Source organism: Eublepharis macularius, chromosome 6 (genome assembly GCF_028583425.1).
Source record: "Eublepharis macularius isolate TG4126 chromosome 6, MPM_Emac_v1.0, whole genome shotgun sequence".
NCBI lineage: Eukaryota > Metazoa > Chordata > Lepidosauria > Squamata > Eublepharidae > Eublepharis > Eublepharis macularius.
In genome coordinates, this window is record NC_072795.1 from 103,525,607 (window position 1) to 103,543,766 (window position 18,160).

The window sequence follows — 18,160 nt, forward strand, 5'->3', positions numbered from 1 at the left end:
TAACTGGATTTAAAGTAGTTAAATACCGTAGTGAAGCACGGGCATCAAGCTAGTTCTAAAATAAACTGAAGTGCCTACATTTACCTAAACGTGCAGCTGCTGCCCAAGGCAAGCATAATGAAGTTTTAAAGAAAGGAGATTCCAATAACTCAGTGAAATGGAATTCTGTCAGAAGTGTGATTTGTTTTTCCATTGTTGGCTCCACAAAATAATCGAACTTCTCCATCATTCCTACATGCTGATCAATAAAAGCCATGTAAAAGCCCTTTAAAGAAAACAAAGGTCTTAAGTATTCTCACTTGATTCTTGCGGTTGAACTGTTAGCATCTTCTGCATTTGGAGAGTCTATTTTATTACTTCCATAAATCCACTGAAGATCAACAATGGTGGGTAGCTGAGGTAGGGGGCGGGGGGAGCCAATCAATATAATGAAGCTTGGCTATATGCAACGACAGGCATAATAATTTTCAGACTCATAACCTACAAAGCAGATCTGCTGTAAGTGAAAATAATAGTCAGTACAAGATTAATTTTATAGTGCTGGTAATGTGTGTTGCCTATTACCAGAATATATATTCCATTAAAAAGTCCAAGGGGTTTAGTTGGGTATGTTTTCATGTTTCAGAGGAAACAATTGTTGCTTGTCTTGTTTGATTTTTCCCAGAAAGCTGGCATTGACCACATGCACATCATGTGAAACAGAGGTAGAACTAATTATAGACAAAGGCTTCAGAAAATAGAACTGTGCTCAATATATATATATATATATGTAATGGGGAAGTTTTGAAGCTTAAGCATGCCTCCAAGGCCTGACCTTTATAGGGAAATTTTCCCCCTCCAAGTCTAGATGTGTTAAGGTTCATTGTGCACTGAACAGGATTTAGAGTGGAGATTTTCAAATAAGAGAACCCCTTTGCCATGAACTTGTGTGTTAATGAGGATTTTGGAAATGCTTACCTCATACCAGTAGTTTTTCTCCCCCTGCCAGGAGTCCTCCCTTCAACAGCTTGAGAGGTGGAAACTATGCAGATTTTTTTGTCTGATGAAAGCTGCACCCGTTGGATTTCCACCTAGTATGGAGAAAGACACAGGAGTCCAGTCATAAAAAAATAAATATCCTTATTTTCAGTTCTAAATGGCGCTGTGACCATCTGAGGGGCGGGAAGGCCGTTTTCGGTCTCCTTTGCCAACCTGCGGGCCCATGCGGCAGCGGAAGAGGCCAAAAACAGCTTTCCTGCCCCTTGCAGGAAGAGGGGGAGGATGCCACAGCCCTGCAAGGTAAGTGTGGGGCTGGGGGTGCGGGGCTGGGGGCTGGGGTTTGGGCAGTTTAAAGGGACCTGCTGCTTGCAAGGCAGGAAAGGGCCCTTTAAAATATCAAATGTCTTTTTCGCTGCTGCTGCTAAGCGGCTGAAAAGGGGCATTTAAACCCCACGAACCATGAACCACAAACTGGTTCATAAACTGGCCCCGGTTCGTGCCAGTTCCTGGTTCCTGGTTCGTGAAAACCCACAAACCATGAACCTCATGGTTCAGTTTTTTTGTGATTCGTGCCCATATCTAGTTGTGAGCTCATTCTGCTGGCTGGTATATGCGCAGGAGTGAAAACAATAAAAGCATACACTTGGTTTATATTTAGAAAAGAAACAGAGTTCTTTTTTTAAAAAAATAATTTTTATTGGATGAGGCAATATACAATAATTGATTAATACATTAAACTTACCCAAATTAACCCTTCTACATAGATATATACCCCACCCCCTCCCCTCCCCCTTTTCTTTGTTGACTTCCAACAACACTCGAACCCCCCATTTATTCATAGCTATTATTATTACACTATATTGCTATCATTTTTACCATGGTAAAGAACTTAATATGTTTTTCTTTCGTTAAAGTCTTTTTATATAAAATTTAAAATCCCTCCAAAGACCACAATTCTCCTTTAACATCGCATTTCTTTTCCAAATATTTCTTAAGTTTCTTCCAATCCTCCAAAAAAGTTTCTGGATCTTGCTCATTCAAATTTCTAGTTATTTTATCCATTTCGGCCATGTACAACAGCTTCCTTGTCCATTCTTCAACATTCGGTATTTCTTCTTTTTTCCAATATTGAGCATATAGAATTCTTGCTGCTACTAACATATAATATAACAATGTCTTATCCTTTCTATTAGCCTCTTCTAAAGATAATAATAACATTTCAGGATTTTTAGCAACATTATATTGTAATATCAAAGACATTTCAGCACATATTTTAGACCAGAAGTCTCTAGCCTTTTAGCAAGTCCACCACATATGAAACAAAGAACCTTCATGCTCCTTACATTTCCAACATTTGTATTGTCGAAGGCTTTCACGGCCGGAGAACAATGGTTGTTGTGGGTTTTCCAAGCTGTATTGCCGTGGTCTTGGCATTGTAGTTCCTGACATTTCGCCAGCAGCTGTGGCTGGCATCTTCAGAGGTGTAGCACCAAAAGACAGAGATCTCTCAGTGACACTGAGAGATAGAGATCTCTGTCTTTTGGTGCTACACCTCTGAAGCAGCTGTGGCTGGCATCTTCAGAGGTGTAGCACCAAAAGACAGAGATCTCTCAGTGACACTGAGAGATAGAGATCTCTGTCTTTTGGTGCTACACCTCTGAAGATGCCAGCCACAGCTGCTGGCAAAACGTCAGGAACTACAATGCCAAGACCACAGCAATACAGCCCGGAAAACCCACAACAACCATTTCCAACATTTGTTTGATAACTGTTTGTTAGCTATGGCTAGTTTTTTCGGTGTTAAATACCATCTATACAACATGAAAAGTAACAGAGTTCTTTATTGAAGGAACTCCGTACTCTGATAGGAAAGGAGGAGAGACAGATCCTAACTACCTATCTAGTCTAATGATGGACATGGATGCAGGGCAAGTCCTGCATCCATGCTGCCAAGATAGAGGGAGGAGAAGGAGAGAGGTGTTGCCTGGAACGAAGCCAGGAAGAGAAGGAGTGAGAGGGAGGAAGTCAGGAAGAGGAAATCCTGAGAATAGCAATCTGCATATTAAAAGACAGTCCGAGCAGTAAACAGAGCGTCCTGACCTCTCTATCCTTCTAACTCTGGTTTGTCCCCCCTCTGAAACCTAAGGAGAGAGGCAGCGCTGGATCCTCCTCTTGCAACAGAGATGACTGATGACTGAAAACGCTCTAGAAAGGACACAATGTTGAGAAGATGCTAGCATCAGTTAAAGGGGAAAGATGAGAATTTAGCCTGTTGAAGCTCCTGCAAGCTTAGACAACAAGATAGGGGGAGGGCAAACTCTTCCCTCACAATTCATCCCAGGTTCCCAGTTCATAATACTTCTGTTATCTGTCCCACATTTTTCTCTGTTAGGTCTACTGTGCCTTTAACCATTGTCTGACAAATAAAGAAGAGTCCCCCAGGGAAATCACTTGTGCATCATCACTGTGGTCCCTTGAATTTGTGCCTGCCAGAAAGGATTTAAAGTACAGAAATCAACTAGGAAAAGCCAGTGGTCACCCTTCTTTTTAAAGAATGTCCAACTATACTTTCTCTTCAATCTGTTGCTCACCAAAGCTAGTTAATGTTTCACAGCTCTCAAGCTAATATCCAGATTAACTTCACTCAGGAAAACCTCTTGCTATAGGTCATTTTCTTAACTAACACAAACATTTAAAGATGTTTAAATGTTTAAAGATTATCAAGGTATGCTTTCAAGTCAACCTTAATGAAATTAGATCTTCAAATAGCCTTAAAAACAACAACAAATTATTTTCATGTGCAACTGAAGTCTCACATGTGTAAGATTCCAGATCCAAAGCGTTGAGGGAGTTCTGATAACTTTAAGAACAGCACAGAAATCAGAATTGAAACCAGACACGGTGTTTCTCACCTGGGGTCACCTGCAATGGCTGGCAACCAGCAGAAGAGGGGGCATGGGAAAATGATGGGGCATGGGAAAATGATGCTGCACTGGCATAAAGTGAAGTCACGTCACTGGTCTGGTGTGGAATGCTCTAGATTTTATCATAGATTTTTGTCCATTGCATTGATGTCATGCCAGTGATGTGACATCACTTCTGGGCATTTGCCAGAAGTTGTCATATTGCTAGCATGGTGCCATTAAAAAATATTCCTACCACCTGCCGTCAGTGGGCCATATGGGCAACAAACAAGGAGACTGGGAGAGAGACCTGGTCTCCATAGTCTCACTAGAGTGTTGTAATATTGATAGGAGAGTAACAATAACGGTAATTAATAAAAACTGCAAGTGTTAATAATGAACAACTAATCAACTAAAACAACCAAAGATTGTGATTTAAAAACCACATTCATTTAGTTGAATCATTTGCATGGGTCAATTTTAATGTGTAGGACAATGAAGTAAGGGCCTACTTGTATGGTTGCCAACTGCTTGTAGAAAAATAATGTCTTATACCTTCAATAGAGGTTCATCGGGATATTGTTTATCAGGTGCTGTTACTTACTTCCATGCCATGAAAAGCTTCAGCTACCCATTTCCACACATGAAGCCTCTAATAAATGGATAGGAAGTTTTTCTCCAGGCCTGTTGACAATCCTACCTTTTTGGACTACAGATTTCCAGTGGGCTAACAATGCAAGCATAGTGATGGAAGGCCCAATTTAAACGCAGTGCCAGGCATATGCAAGGTCTCAAGTTCTTCTGTCCTGCCGGCATTGTATTTAAATCCAACCTAGCAGAACACTTGTCCCTTGCAAGCAACTTTTAAAGGTAGCAGAGCCCTCTTAGATCTTCCCAGGAGTGATGTCATCATATTGGCGCCAGGAGCATGCCCACACTTTGCCTGCATATGAGATTAAGCCTCCTGCTCCCTCCGGGAGTGTAAAGGGACCTAGCAACCTTAAGCAAGAATCATAGAGAAAAGTCTGGGGAACCACTAAAGTTTTCACTCAGCAACAGAAGACATAAGATCTGATGTTAGGAAGGCCTCTGGGGGAGGGTATTTCAAATTTGGGGTTCCATCATAAAAAGTCCTGCATCTTGAGTCACGTACTTCATCTCTGACAATGGTGGAAGACACAATAGGGTTAATGGTCTTAAAGAATGGGCAGGAACACACAGGAGAAAAGCTGTTATTAGTATCCTGATCAGAGAATTTTGTCTTAGGTTTTGGTAACATAGTGCGCTTCTCTCATTGCACCGTACCTTCTCAGAATATATTTAGGGTATACATCATTTGTTTCAAAGCATTCTCATGCTTGAATTAAAAAGGTTATTTGGTCATTTTGCGAGGAAGTTATTACTCATATTAATTTTGTATTAGAATACACATTTATTCTTGAGGATGTTTATATACTTTTAAACTATTTGCCAATCTCATGGAACCTAACTGATGGTCAGCAGAAATGGCTGACTGTGTCCTTACAGCTGCAAAAGGACTTGCACTACAGCACTGGAAAGAGAAATGCCCACTGCCCATAATTCATTGGATTGAGCGACTTTATAAGTTTATCATTTGAATGTATCGCATATAGACAATTATGTATGGACTTATTTTTAGATACCTGGAGACCTTTTATAGAATCTTATGTATACAGTTGCCACCATTGGTTTTTTCTTTATTTTTTTGTGCTTTGCACAAATAAAAAAAAATGCTTGAATTAAAAAAAACCTCCCTGCACTCTGGCCGAATATAGGGGAGAAGGTAGTATCGGTAACAATACTTAGCACTTATATCGTGCATTAAAGTGTTCACAGCAGTTCACTTAAAATCAGCATTTGATTCAATTTCTAGATCCACCCTATGGGAAAAATTAAAATCTACATCAATAGAAAGACGCTTATTATATCTGATCCAAGCCCAACATGAAAATAACACTATACAAGTTAGATACAGTCCCCCAAGGTCACCTTTCAAGTTCGATAGAAGTAAGGCAGGGAGTCAGAGAGGAATGTATACTGCCCCCCCTTCTTTTCAATTTATATATTAATGATATGGTATCCTATTTAAACAATCCAGATTTCCATCTCCTGAAAGTTGGAAACAGACATATCCCTGTGCTCCTTTATGCAGATGATGCAGTCATTCTCAGGGCTGGTGCCAGGGTTTCTGGCGCCTGAGGTGAGATACCTACTTGTGCCCCTTGCCCCATGCACATGCGCACATTGTGCAGGAGCATCCCCCTCACCTGAGGTGGGTAGCAGTGGCGAAGGGGTAGGGAGGCGGCCCGCTTCCCCGCTTGCTGCCATGCTGCCTGGGCACCCGGCTCACTGAGAGCTGAGCCAAGGCAGGCAGCAGCGGAGAAGGAGTGGAGAGGCAAGTGGGGCTGCAGGCTGCTTCTGGGTTGGGGGGGGAGTCTTTGGGGGCCGGCACAGCACCTCCTTCACAGTTCAGCGCTCAAGGTGGCTGCTGGCACTGCCTCCATGGATGCACCGGGCCTGGTCATACTCTCCAGGACTCCTATAGGACTGAGAGAGCTACGTGCTCACCTATGCAATATTGCCAGGATAACACTATAGAGCTTAACTATGCAAAAACAAAGATAATGGTCGTGGCTCAGAGACTCGGAACTCATTCATGGAACCTGAACTCAGTCCGCATAGAGAAAGTACAATGCTTTGAGTATTTGGGTGTGGTCTTCCAGACGACTGGGTTGAGTAATGCGCATATCATCCATGTTGCCTCGAGTTCTCAATGGTCTGCTGGAGTGATCCAAAAAAATTTCTGGACAAAGGGAGGTAGATGCCTGACAGCTGCGCTTAGACTATTCTCTGCAAAATCACTAGCTCAACTAATGTATGGAGCTTTGCTTAGTATTAAATCCAAGAGTACCTCGATGGAAATAACACAATCAAAATTCTTGAGAGGTATCTTCCGGGTACCCTCTTGTACCACAAATGCTACAATTCGACTGGACTCAGGCCTGATAGCAGTGGAGGCCGAATTATGGATTGCGAAAGTACTTCATTGGTTAAGGTTAATTTTTTCCCCAAAGGACTTATCAATTGAATGCTAACTGATCTTTGCACTGCATCCTGGGCTAGAAAGATAGATAGCAAACTAATCTCATATGGCTTATTGCAGCAATTACTGCTCAGTATAGGTTATGATCAAGCCAAAAAGGTTATTAAGCAGAGAATAATAGAGGTCGAGAGGAAATACCTTAAATAGAACCAAAAAGTTACTATTTGATGCTAACCCCATGATTAGTCTAACTCCTATGCCTTATCTTTATAATCGGGCAAATCATGAACACAGGAGAACCTTCACATTAATGCGATGGGGACATTTTGCCCTCTGCTGTACTTGAAGGTAGATACAAAAGAGTGCCACTAGAAGAACGTTTGTGTCCCTGTGGTGATGGGAAAATAGAATCGTGTCATCTTTTTTTTAAAAAAATATATTTTTATTCAATTTTGAACTATAACAATTAAACAACAATCCAATATAATACATTTCACTCATAAAATATTAACACAGTGTTTCGACATTAATACATCAAAGAAGAGAGGTGTGGAGAAGGAGGTTGCAGTTCTTTTGCTTCTATATATTCGTAGAATGGGAACCATTTTTCCCAGAAGTTTGATCCTGAAAAGTGACATTCCGTCTGGTGAAGATTATCAGTTACCTTTTCCATTATTAGGTGTTTACAAATTTTTGTAAACCAAAGTTCTGTAGTTGGTGGAGATTGGTCTTTCCGTTTGGTTGCTATCGCATGTCATCTTTGACTGTAAGATATACATGCAGTTACAAGAAGATTACATAAAGCCTATACTTTCTGCCCATCTGGGAAGACATAGAGATTTTCTCCTTTCAAAAATGCTCTCGGATAGATCCCAGGACATAGCATATAAGGTTGCCAAATTTGGCTGGATGGCAATGAAGAACAGGAGATTGTTCATTACTAATTAAGCATAGTCTTGTATATGGTTTTATGATATACTAAATTCTAAATTTTAAACTTTTTGAGGTAATGTAAGGCAATGTAATTTATCACTATATTGATGTACCTTTTAAACTGTATGCTCTACTTTTATCCTTGTAACCTCCTTGCTGGTCTAGGACCATAATAAATTTGATGTGATTTGATTTGTTACCTTTTAGCATTGGATATTATTAGGCTTGCCAGGCCTCCCATTTTTCACACTTGTTCTCTACTCTTCCCCGGCAGAATACTTGCCCAGTGAAATAAAAACAGCAACTTCACCACGGTTGCCACAACACATCCAAGTAAAACCTGGATGTGACACAGGGTAGCTCTAGGAATCACTGGAAACTCTATGGTAAAACCATAGACTTACTCTCTGTCATGTCTGGGTTTTATCTGGAAATGATGTACTCTTGCCCCCTTCTCTGTGCAACCAGAACTCACCAGGCTTGGCCTGACAACCCTAGATATGCTATCATTGTGCTATAGCCATCATTTGCAACTGGATTTTCCTATGTAGACAAGCTACTCTAAGTATGAAAGATTGCTACAGTGCAATTATAGTACAGTATCAATATGTAGATGCAGTCCTAGAGAACCATTCAAGAAACTGCATGGTCCCTCAGATCGTAATCTGAAAGACTACTGCCTTAGGAGTTGAAGGGATTCCTTGTAGGAGACCAGCCTTTGCTGTGCTGCCTAGACAGATGCAGAGAAGTGCTGCGAAGAGGCAGCTGTTTCCTATCTGGCCACCTGTTTTTGAGCCGCTGTCAGAATAATTATATGGTTATTTACTGGCCCAGTTAAGACCTAAGCTATTAACTTGGGAACCTGTTCACTGAAGTGTGACTCCAGTTTAAGGCAAACATTGTGGGCCTCCAGCCTTTCTGACACATAGGCAGAATTTCTGCTTCCTTTCCCCTCGTCAGATTCTTGTGAACCTATTATGAGGCCAGTGCACTTTAATGCTTGAGTGGCTATAAGCCAAGAAAAGGTTACAAAGTGCAAAACTGCCATGCGTTCACCCATTACGATGGTGCAGCAAGAGATACCTAATTGCTCATGTACTCTGCGCTCTGGTTACAAAAGGCACAAATGTGCCTTTCTGGTGTCTGCGCGATGTATTTTGATGGGACATTTCTATTTATGCCAAAATCTGAATATTTTGGCAAGGCTTAGGTGCACTTTGGGGGTGCTACTTTTTCTCCTGGTAAATACTTTTTGCGTTGCTTTAACAGACCATGTATATTCTTTTTATTCATTTATTAGTCTCCTGTATTTTCAATACTGGAATCTGATTTCTGTACCCATACCACACTTGACATAGTCATGGTTACCAAAGGAAAAGTAAGGGGAGGGGCGACTGATCCTTCCATTCTTGATTGTGTGCAAGAGAATGCTGGGGTCCCAATCCTCCATCAAGAGAAAAGCTCTTACAATTTGTGAGTGGGATGGCAGAAATATTGAATGAGTAGGGGTTAGTAAGGAACAAGGAAATGAAGGATGTCAGAGTAGGATCTGCAAGAACCGGGTTCAGATTCCTACCCTGCCATGGAAGATTGCTGAGTGATCTTGGGCCAGTAACACCCAGTCTAACCTACCTCCCAGGGTTGTTGTGAGGACAAAATGGAGGCAAGAGGAATGATGTAAGGAGTTTTGGGTCCCCGTTTGGAAGAAAGGTGAGGTATATATGCAGTAAATAAATCAATACTAAAAAAAAGCTTTAAAATGTCCTGTTTCCCAAATCTTGGGAAAAAGCAGAATTGTAATATTTTATGTTAGTGCTTCAGCTAGGATTGCCAACAGGCCTGGAAAATGTCCTATCCCTTTAATAGAGACTTAATGGGATGCTATTTATCTCATGATGTTATTTTGGGCTTGCCAGGTTGCCCACTATAGTAGGCAACATCCCACCCACCCATCCACCCAAGCTCTATCTCCCACTGCTGCTCAGCAGGGCTGGAACTAGGCTTGCCGGCATCCAGGGCAACCATAGTCTGACCCCTTGCGCTCAGAGGGCATGCAGTCCCGGCACCATGTGATGACATCACTTTTGTGATGTCATCACGCAGGGCAGAGTGTGACACCCACATAGTGCACCGGCAGAGGCAGCGTGCGGGGCTGGGAAGCTGCCCGCGCCATTCACCTCCCTGCAGGACGGGGTGGCTGGCTGCCCCCTGTCCTGCGGGGCAGGTGAATGGCACGGGTGGCTTCGCAGCCCCCTGCGCTGCCTTTTGCCTGCCCCGCAGGACAGGGGGCATGCGGCAGGCTGGCCTCCCCCTGTCCTGTGGGGCAGGCAAAAGGCAGCACAAGGGGCTGGGAGGCTGCCTGAGCTGCCGCCTGGACACTCCCAGCAGCTGGCAGCTGCTTCCAGCGCCCCCTCCCTAGTGGCACCAGGGGCAGACTACCCCCCTGCCCCCCTCGATCTGGCCCTGCTGCTCAGTGGCACAACCTTAATTTACATCCACACATGAAGACTTTAAACTGTCCATTTCTACACATTAAGATCTCTTGACCAGTCATCATGTAGTGTTTAACAGCTGGGCCTTGGATAATGATTACATGTTGTTTTTTAAGTCTCATGAGGCATTAAAAGAACAGAATCTTGTCAATAATATGGATGCTCTAATACCCACCTACTTGGTTCACGTTCTGTTTGTCAGTCTCAAACAGAAAACCAGTTTTTCTTTGGACATATCAGCTGCTCATGAACCATTCAAGACTGTTGAGTTACTTTTCACATATGCAAATGCTAAAGTACCGTGCAATTAGCTGTATTTCATGCATAAAGAGGTGGGAGTCCACATTTACTCCCCTCATCCACTGACTGCTGCTGCCTGGCATATAAATAATACTTGCATAAATAACCAGTGAGAAATCAATCTACAATTATATGTAAAACTTGTGTTTTTATTTCAGCCTGCGTCATTGAAGTTATTCTGTGTATGCACATTTCACCAAGCCTTATGGGAGTTGTAGTACCCTCTCTGTGTCATTTAATTACCTGACCATCCATGAGCTTGGGGAAGAATTAATTTCACCTACTGTACAGATACAAAAGTGCTTGCAAGGCAGCAGGAAATTAAAGTGAAACTTCACAGTTAACCATGCAGCCTCAAATGTGTTTGAAAGCTGTTCAAGGCAGACAGTGGTGAGCCAAACAGAGCCAGTGCTTGAGCCCCAACTAACCACACCCGTTGAACATACTATTCTCCCATAGACCTCCTTCCATACCAGGTCCTCCCTGGCAACCTGGAGGGGGTGGGGGCTCACCGTTGATGTCATCACATTGCTGGGGATGCACTGCCACTCCCATATGCCAAGAAGTGATGTCAGCATGTCACCTGGGTATGCTGAAGACACTCTGGTATTGGGGCAAAACTCTAAGGAGTTTTGTCCAAATTCTAGAGCGTCCCCTGCAATGTTCTGATGTCACTTCTGGACACATGGGGAGTGATTTCAGTGTGAAAGGACGCTGCTGACATCCCCCTTTCCCACCATTTCCCCCCGCCACTCAGCTGAGTTGTGGTGGGAAACACCTGCTAGTGGCAAGGGATCCCTCATCCTGACCGCGGCAATGGTAAACCTATTCCATATTTTCCTTTTATTCCCTTAGAAGCTCATAGATTAACAAATCTTGAACAGTAAAAAGTTCTTTTTTCCTCATTTTTTGCATGCAAGGGATAGAAAGATGGAGACAAATTTTGCTACCGCCAAAGCAATCTCAGAATCATTTTCTCTTGGAAAATAAAACCGTGTTTCTGAGGTGTAGATGGGTGAGTGATCAGTAATAAGTGGCTTAATATAGTAGTGTATCAATCCTATTAAGATCGCAAGGGCAGATTCTTTTAGAATAAGGCCTATTCATAAACCTTCCTTCTAATACCATAGAAGGTATAATATTCAACCTTGCAAATAAAAAAACCCCTCTGCAATAGCGTGGAACAGTTAAACAATACATACATGGTGGTAAGGATTCGCCCTGCTCTCTGTTTCCCCAACTTCAGAGGTGAAGCTGATATTACCTGTGTGCTTGCCAGATTCAGCGTGGATGTCTGAACTTGGTCATTTTTAGGCACGTACCTGCAAACGGGAGATTTGATCATCAACATAAGGTATTGATTTAGCTTTAGAGTTGTCTTTGGAAAAGAATCCAGAGATTGTAATAGCTGCATGCTAGGCAGGAGTTCAACAGATAAAGTTTGCTAGCTTAGGTACATAGTTGTGGGGAAACTTGCAGTGGGTGATGTCAGCCAGGCACCTGTTACAGAAGCTTTGCCTGCTGGGAGACTTGACTGTTCCTATCCCATAGCAAATGCAGTTTTGTTGTGAGCACTGGGAATGGCCATCACTTTATAAATGGCGTGGTAGGCGACTTTAAATGTTCTACTTGAACCAGCTGTGGAATCTCTAAGGAATAACAATTGGTGTTGATCATCTTGAGAATCCCATTTAGTTAAGTGCTGGATAAACATTGTAAAGAGTTTAAGATGTTATTATTGAACCTTTCATTATCTAAAAACTTATTACTGAAAGTTGAACAAATAACTAAACATGTAACAGAAATGTGGAAAAGGAAAAAACATTTGAGTCAACAATCGTGGTTAGATTGGTTAAAAATCTTGACCCCAGATTACATTTATTTTAGAAGCTGTTCCCTGATTTATAGCTCAAAGAACAAACACTCGAAATGGTTTACAAAAAAAGTTAAAACAATTATGATAAATGCACAGTATGGCCGTTTTCACACTGCCTTATTTTTCCGCCCACATCCCGCTTCACCGGATGCCGCTATTTCCACAAAGTGTTCACATAACCGCGAATAATCCGATCCCCTCTCGGTTTCCACTGTTCTCACGCGCCTGGTAAAAAGCGCCATTTCTTTCCAAGGGCTCTGCAGCGTCATCAATCACAAGACGCAGCACACGCCCCCCTTTTTTTTTTTGGTCTGCGGCTCAATAGCGATATACCAAAGTATCAGTAGACTTCATTGCTGTTGACTCCACCCTGCACGCACACAATTGGTTGCTTTCTTTGCCACCACGTTTTCCCTTATTCTATTGGTTGATCAATAAGGCGGGCGAATTTGAACCGATAAGTGGCTTCTGAGTTGCTTTGGACAGTGCTTTCTTTTCTTGGAATTGTGTTGGTGGATGTTTAGCCATGGCATCCCATGTCGCTGTATTCCTTTCGTTGGCCAGATTAGTCTTCAGCTTAATTCAAACAAATCTTCAGCTTCATCTGGCATACCTCAGATGGATCATGCACCACAGAACAGACTACATCCGACTCAGAGATGCCCTCTCTCGCAGGCAGAAGCAAAGGCAGAGGCTTGCCATCAAAAGGAGACAATGCATGATAGAACAGTGGTTTTGTTTGGCCGAAGGGTATGTTCCCCGAAAAAAATGGGTCACCGAAAAAAGCCAGGATTGGTGGGAAAGAATTGTGCTTCGCTGCTGGGAAGAGCAAGACTGGTTGGAGTGTTTTCGGATGACACGGGAAACTTTTGAGCACATAGTCCGTATCCTCAGACCACGTCTTGAACGCCAAGAAACATCCTTCCGACAACCCGTATCAGTAGAGAAAAGGGTGGCGGTAGCAATCTGGTGCCTGGCCACGGGCAGCTGCTATAGGCAGGCGAAAGACCAGTTTGGCATTGGTCTTGCCACCGTGTGTTCTGCTGTCCTGGAAGTGTGCTATGCTCTAGAGACTGAGCTGCTCTCGAAGACCATCTCCCTGGGAGGCGAAGTTGGCGCGGTGAGTATATCACTCCCCCTTTTTTTTATAATGACAATGCATCGAACAGTGATATACCATTATTTCGTTTGATTACAGTTGATGGCAGACCAAAACCGTGCTTCCACGAGTCAGTTTTAGCTTCATCTAATAGTGCTCCCCATCTTCTCTTTCTTACAGATTATGGATGGCTTTGCAGCAATGGGCTTCCCTCATTGTGTTGGAGCCATAGACGGGACCCATATTCCCATATGTGCTCCTGGTGGTAGCCCGGAGCAGTATGGGAACAGGAAAAAATTTTCTTCGATACTCCTGCAAGGCACAGTAGACCACCGTGGACGTTTTATCGACGTGGAAATTGGGTGGAGTGGTAAGAACCACGACGCCTTTGTCTTCAAGAATTCAGCAATTTGCGCGGCCATGGATGCAGGCACATTTATTCCAGGGAATCCAAGTCTGCAATTGGGAGGTGTCGCGGTCCCACCAGTAATAATATCAGATGGTGCCTATCCACTTCGCCGCTGGTTGATGAAGCCTTATGGCACCCACGGAGAGACCAATGCCCACAAGCATTTTGATAGAGCACTGTGCCGGTCCAGGAACGTGGTGGAGAGATGTTTTGGACGTTTGAAATCGAGATGGAGGTGTTTGGCCACCCGTCTCAATTGCAGGGAGGAGAACGTGGTGGCTGTGGTGACAGCCTGTACCATCCTTCATAACATTTGTGAGGAGCATGGACACAACTCGCTATGTCACATGGGAGATCCCAATCCTGTTTTGGTGCCACAGGAGGAGGAGGCAGGTCTAGAACCAGACAGAAGTCACCTAGAGGAGGGAAAGGTTGTTAGGGAGGCTCTGGCCACATTCATGTTTGCAAATGCAAGGCAATGATCGTTTCCATGTAATGAATCCGAGCATGTTTTCCTCTTACCCCGCCATCCCTGTTTGCCAGTCTCACAAGCTTCCCTTGTAAATGTGCAACACTAATAAACTTTTTGTTGATGTCATTTGAGAAGGTGCTTTGCCCTTTTTAATCTATGGTTCTGGGATGTCAAATGGGTGTGTGGGATGCTTGGCATGTAGACCAGACAAGGGCATACAACAAAGGTGAGATGTGGTGTGATTGCTTAAGTGAATGGGCATCTGCAGGAAAAAAAAATCAAAGAAATGTTTATTTGCAAAAAAGTTTTAGACAGTGCCGTGACAGTGAACGCCGAACGCTGGTTTCTCTTTTTCCAAGATAGCGGTGGGAGGTGGGCGCAGTGTTATCTGGAGACATGGCTGTGCACATTATTGTAAAAAAAATTTCCAAGCCTTAATGTAACGTGTCATTTGTGGTTGCCAACTCATTCCCAAATACACATGTTGTCAAAATGGACGACAGAACAAATGATTCAAAGTCTCTGCGCTGTTTGCGTGCACCGCATAGGAATTGCATTGTTTTCCCGCCATAAGCTGCAGAAATTCAACACCTCATGCCATGGAAGAAACGCAGCTCGCGGATGAAGCATTAATAAAGTTTAATTGAATTCCCCCCCCCCCCCAAAAAAACAAGAATGATTTAGGTGGTGATTGTGCAACGTGGATTTCCACATGTCATCCATTATCAATAATTCTAAAGCAGCCCCAGTCTTGCAAAACACGTGCCCCTTTAAAAAAAAAAAAAGGCGCGGTACCGTTTATTCAGTTCAATGGTATAGCGATTTTCACGGGGCAGAAATGGCGGCAAGAAGACCAGGAGCATTTTGGAAAGATGAGGAGGTGGAGACGCTCCTGTCGCTGCTGCTGCAGTCGGGTAAAGTGGAACGCCTCATGAACAGCACCCATCTGCCCACACGGGCCACTTTTTTGGGTGCCTCCCGAAAGATGACCCAGCAGGGATATCCACGGACGTCGGAGCAATGCCGCTCGAAGTTTAAAAGGGTCAAGGCCTCTTTTTTTGACTCTCTAGAGGCGTGGCAGGGGATTCCTCGTCTGAGTGGGAGGCCACCGCACTTCGCAACCATGATGCGGCTCTGGGAGAGTGCTGGACGTCCGCGTTGGGAGGACCGAAGACATGCTTGTAAGTGGCTAAATTTCCCATCCCCCCCATTCGCCACTGACTGCAGTGGAGAGAATGCCTTACTATCTGGTCCATCAGGCGGCGTGAACTGGACTGAAAAGGTGCCTCGGCCCTTTTTTCTGTTCGTGCACAAACCCCCCACCCATGACATGTTTCTGTCTAAGGGACGGCAGAGTCTGATCCCAGGACAGCACTGTTTTGTGACACAGTTGTGACAAATCCCTGTGACCGATAACTGCAATGCGTGTCAATGAAAGAAACTTTAATTTTTCAGCCACCCTGCGTGGAAGAGCAAGGCCAAGAGAAGAAAGGGAGGCTGAACGTCAACCTGAGGAGGAAGCAGGCCCGGTTCATGAGGAGGGCATTGATCCGAATCGGGAGGAGGTGGAAGAATCGGGGGTTCCAGCGGCAAGCAACGGTATGTATCTCAGCCCTCCCTTTTTTGTTGTTTCCCTTGTATGTATTGCTCGAGCACAGATGGAGAGGGAATCTGAGGATAGGCTTGGCTTCCTCCAATTCATATTGTGATTTGGAACCCTCCTGTGTCATTTGAAAAAAAATACTCTGTGATTTGCTGCTACTGCTGAGTCAGGAAAGACCAAACTTTCACCCCAACACCACCATCCTTTCAAAAAATTAGAATATTTTTCGAAAATTTCATTATGATCAGTCATGACTGCTGTTGTCACTCTGTTTTGGGGCCCTCTTATAACAGGGGCTTAATGCTCTCAGGGACGCTGTAAGTTAAATGAGAGCCTAGCATTGTTGCCCCCCACAAATGACCCTCAAACCATCATGCCCAAGCAGTCTTGTGGTCTGTAGATTGACTTGACTCAATGCGCAGTTCCCTGGACTTCACCATAATATGGCGAGTGCAGCTACAGGTGCGTGCAGGAATGCAGCGCCGATGCAGGCCTGCAGCACTGTTCCTTGCCAACCCGCTGACTTTTTTTGGCTCAGGAAAAGGCACACTCTGGACAATTATTGATTTCTTGAAGACCTGTCATTGGGAACAGCAGTAGGAGTGTTAGTTTGGGTTTAATGACTTGAAAAGTGCAAACAACCTGAAAAACAGCAACACTGATAGTTAGACTATTGAATTGAAAATGATTGCAGGAACTGTGACAAACCTGAAAAGGGCAAAATTTTGCTATCAAAATCCTGTTTCTGTATCCACAGAGGATGACAACGGGTCTCCAGGAGCTTCAAGCACAGATGTGGCTGAAGCCACAAGTAGCCAGAAAGTCCCTTCAAGTGGAACTTCAACTAAAACCCATGATGATGTCTGCGCCACCCTTACCTGCATGGAGCAACGAGTGATGCGTAGCTGTGAGTATCACTCTAAGCTTTCCATGGAGATATATATACTGTATGTGTACTATGCTACATATACTACATACAGCACATATTCTAGCAAAGGAATGGTTTGGTTGCACCCTCCCCCTCCCCCCACCAATTGCCTCTTCTCTCTCCTCTTCCCCTCCCCCCCTCTTCTATATTTGACCAGTCTCTGTATCATGCATCTGACGTGGAGAACTTGATTCTCGAAAGCTTATGCTACAATGAACTTGGTCAGTCTTAAAGGTTCTACTGGACTCCTTTTGAATTTGCTAACACAGACTTACACGGCCAATTCCCATGCAGCTTTCCATTATTAACCTTTGCTTGACAATGCTCAGTGTGCCCCAAACCGAATGAGAAAAAATTCAATCAATTTACATTGCTGCTGTGTTGACAACCACACACGACAGCAAATTATATAGCCTGGTTTGGCAGCAGATATGGAACAGGATTTGTACAACTTCACTTGCCCCATTCCATGGCAGCATCTTACAGTGTTCCCCTTCTTTGTTCAAACCCAATTTCCCAATTTTAGAAAAAAACCCAAAATTTCAACTTTATCTCCACAGTTAACAGGTTTGAATCGCGACTCAGCATCATAGAAAAGAAGATGGCAAGGTATGGCCGGCGGTTGAGGCTACTCGAGAGGGCAGAACGGGGAAGGCAAACCGCCAGCACTCAAACACAATCCAGCACAAAGGACACCGGATCACAGGGATGTTGATTTTACATTCCACATTCACAATGGTTTTTCTAGTTTGGGCAAGTTGTGTAAATGGTTACTGTTAAAATAAAAGTTTTCTTGTTTGGTTTCTTCAAATGTGTTTTATTTCTTATTTGTTCCCTGAAAAGCATCGTAGTCAACAGTGGAAAAGTACAATAAAGGACATGTTGGTTTATCTAGCACACTACATAGTGAGCCTGTCCCTGGCCCGCCCAACACAGGACCTTTTTGGTTGGCTTGTCCTCTCTTGCTGAGAGGAGATTGCTGGAGGATTGTTGGGAACATTGCTGAGGTTATGGTCTCGCTGCCTCACAAGCAGCGCCTCTCCAATGGTATGTAGTGCGCTGACAGCGTTGTGCAAAATGTCAAAATTTTTACTCAGTGCCTC

At 43.6% G+C, this 18,160-nt stretch overlaps 2 protein-coding genes across 4 annotated transcripts in view; both read left to right on the forward strand.

Annotated features, from left to right (window-relative positions):
* The window catches only part of SLC16A12 (solute carrier family 16 member 12), an 83,963-nt gene that overhangs the window by 34,391 nt on the left and 31,412 nt on the right, over window positions 1–18,160 (forward strand). The gene's annotated exons all lie outside the window — the stretch shown is intronic.
* Window positions 13,400–14,536, forward strand: LOC129332709 (putative nuclease HARBI1). Its single transcript, XM_054983936.1, has 2 exons — window positions 13,400–13,666; window positions 13,826–14,536. Exons 1-2 carry the CDS (start codon window positions 13,400–13,402, stop codon window positions 14,534–14,536), a joined length of 978 nt encoding a protein of 325 aa, XP_054839911.1.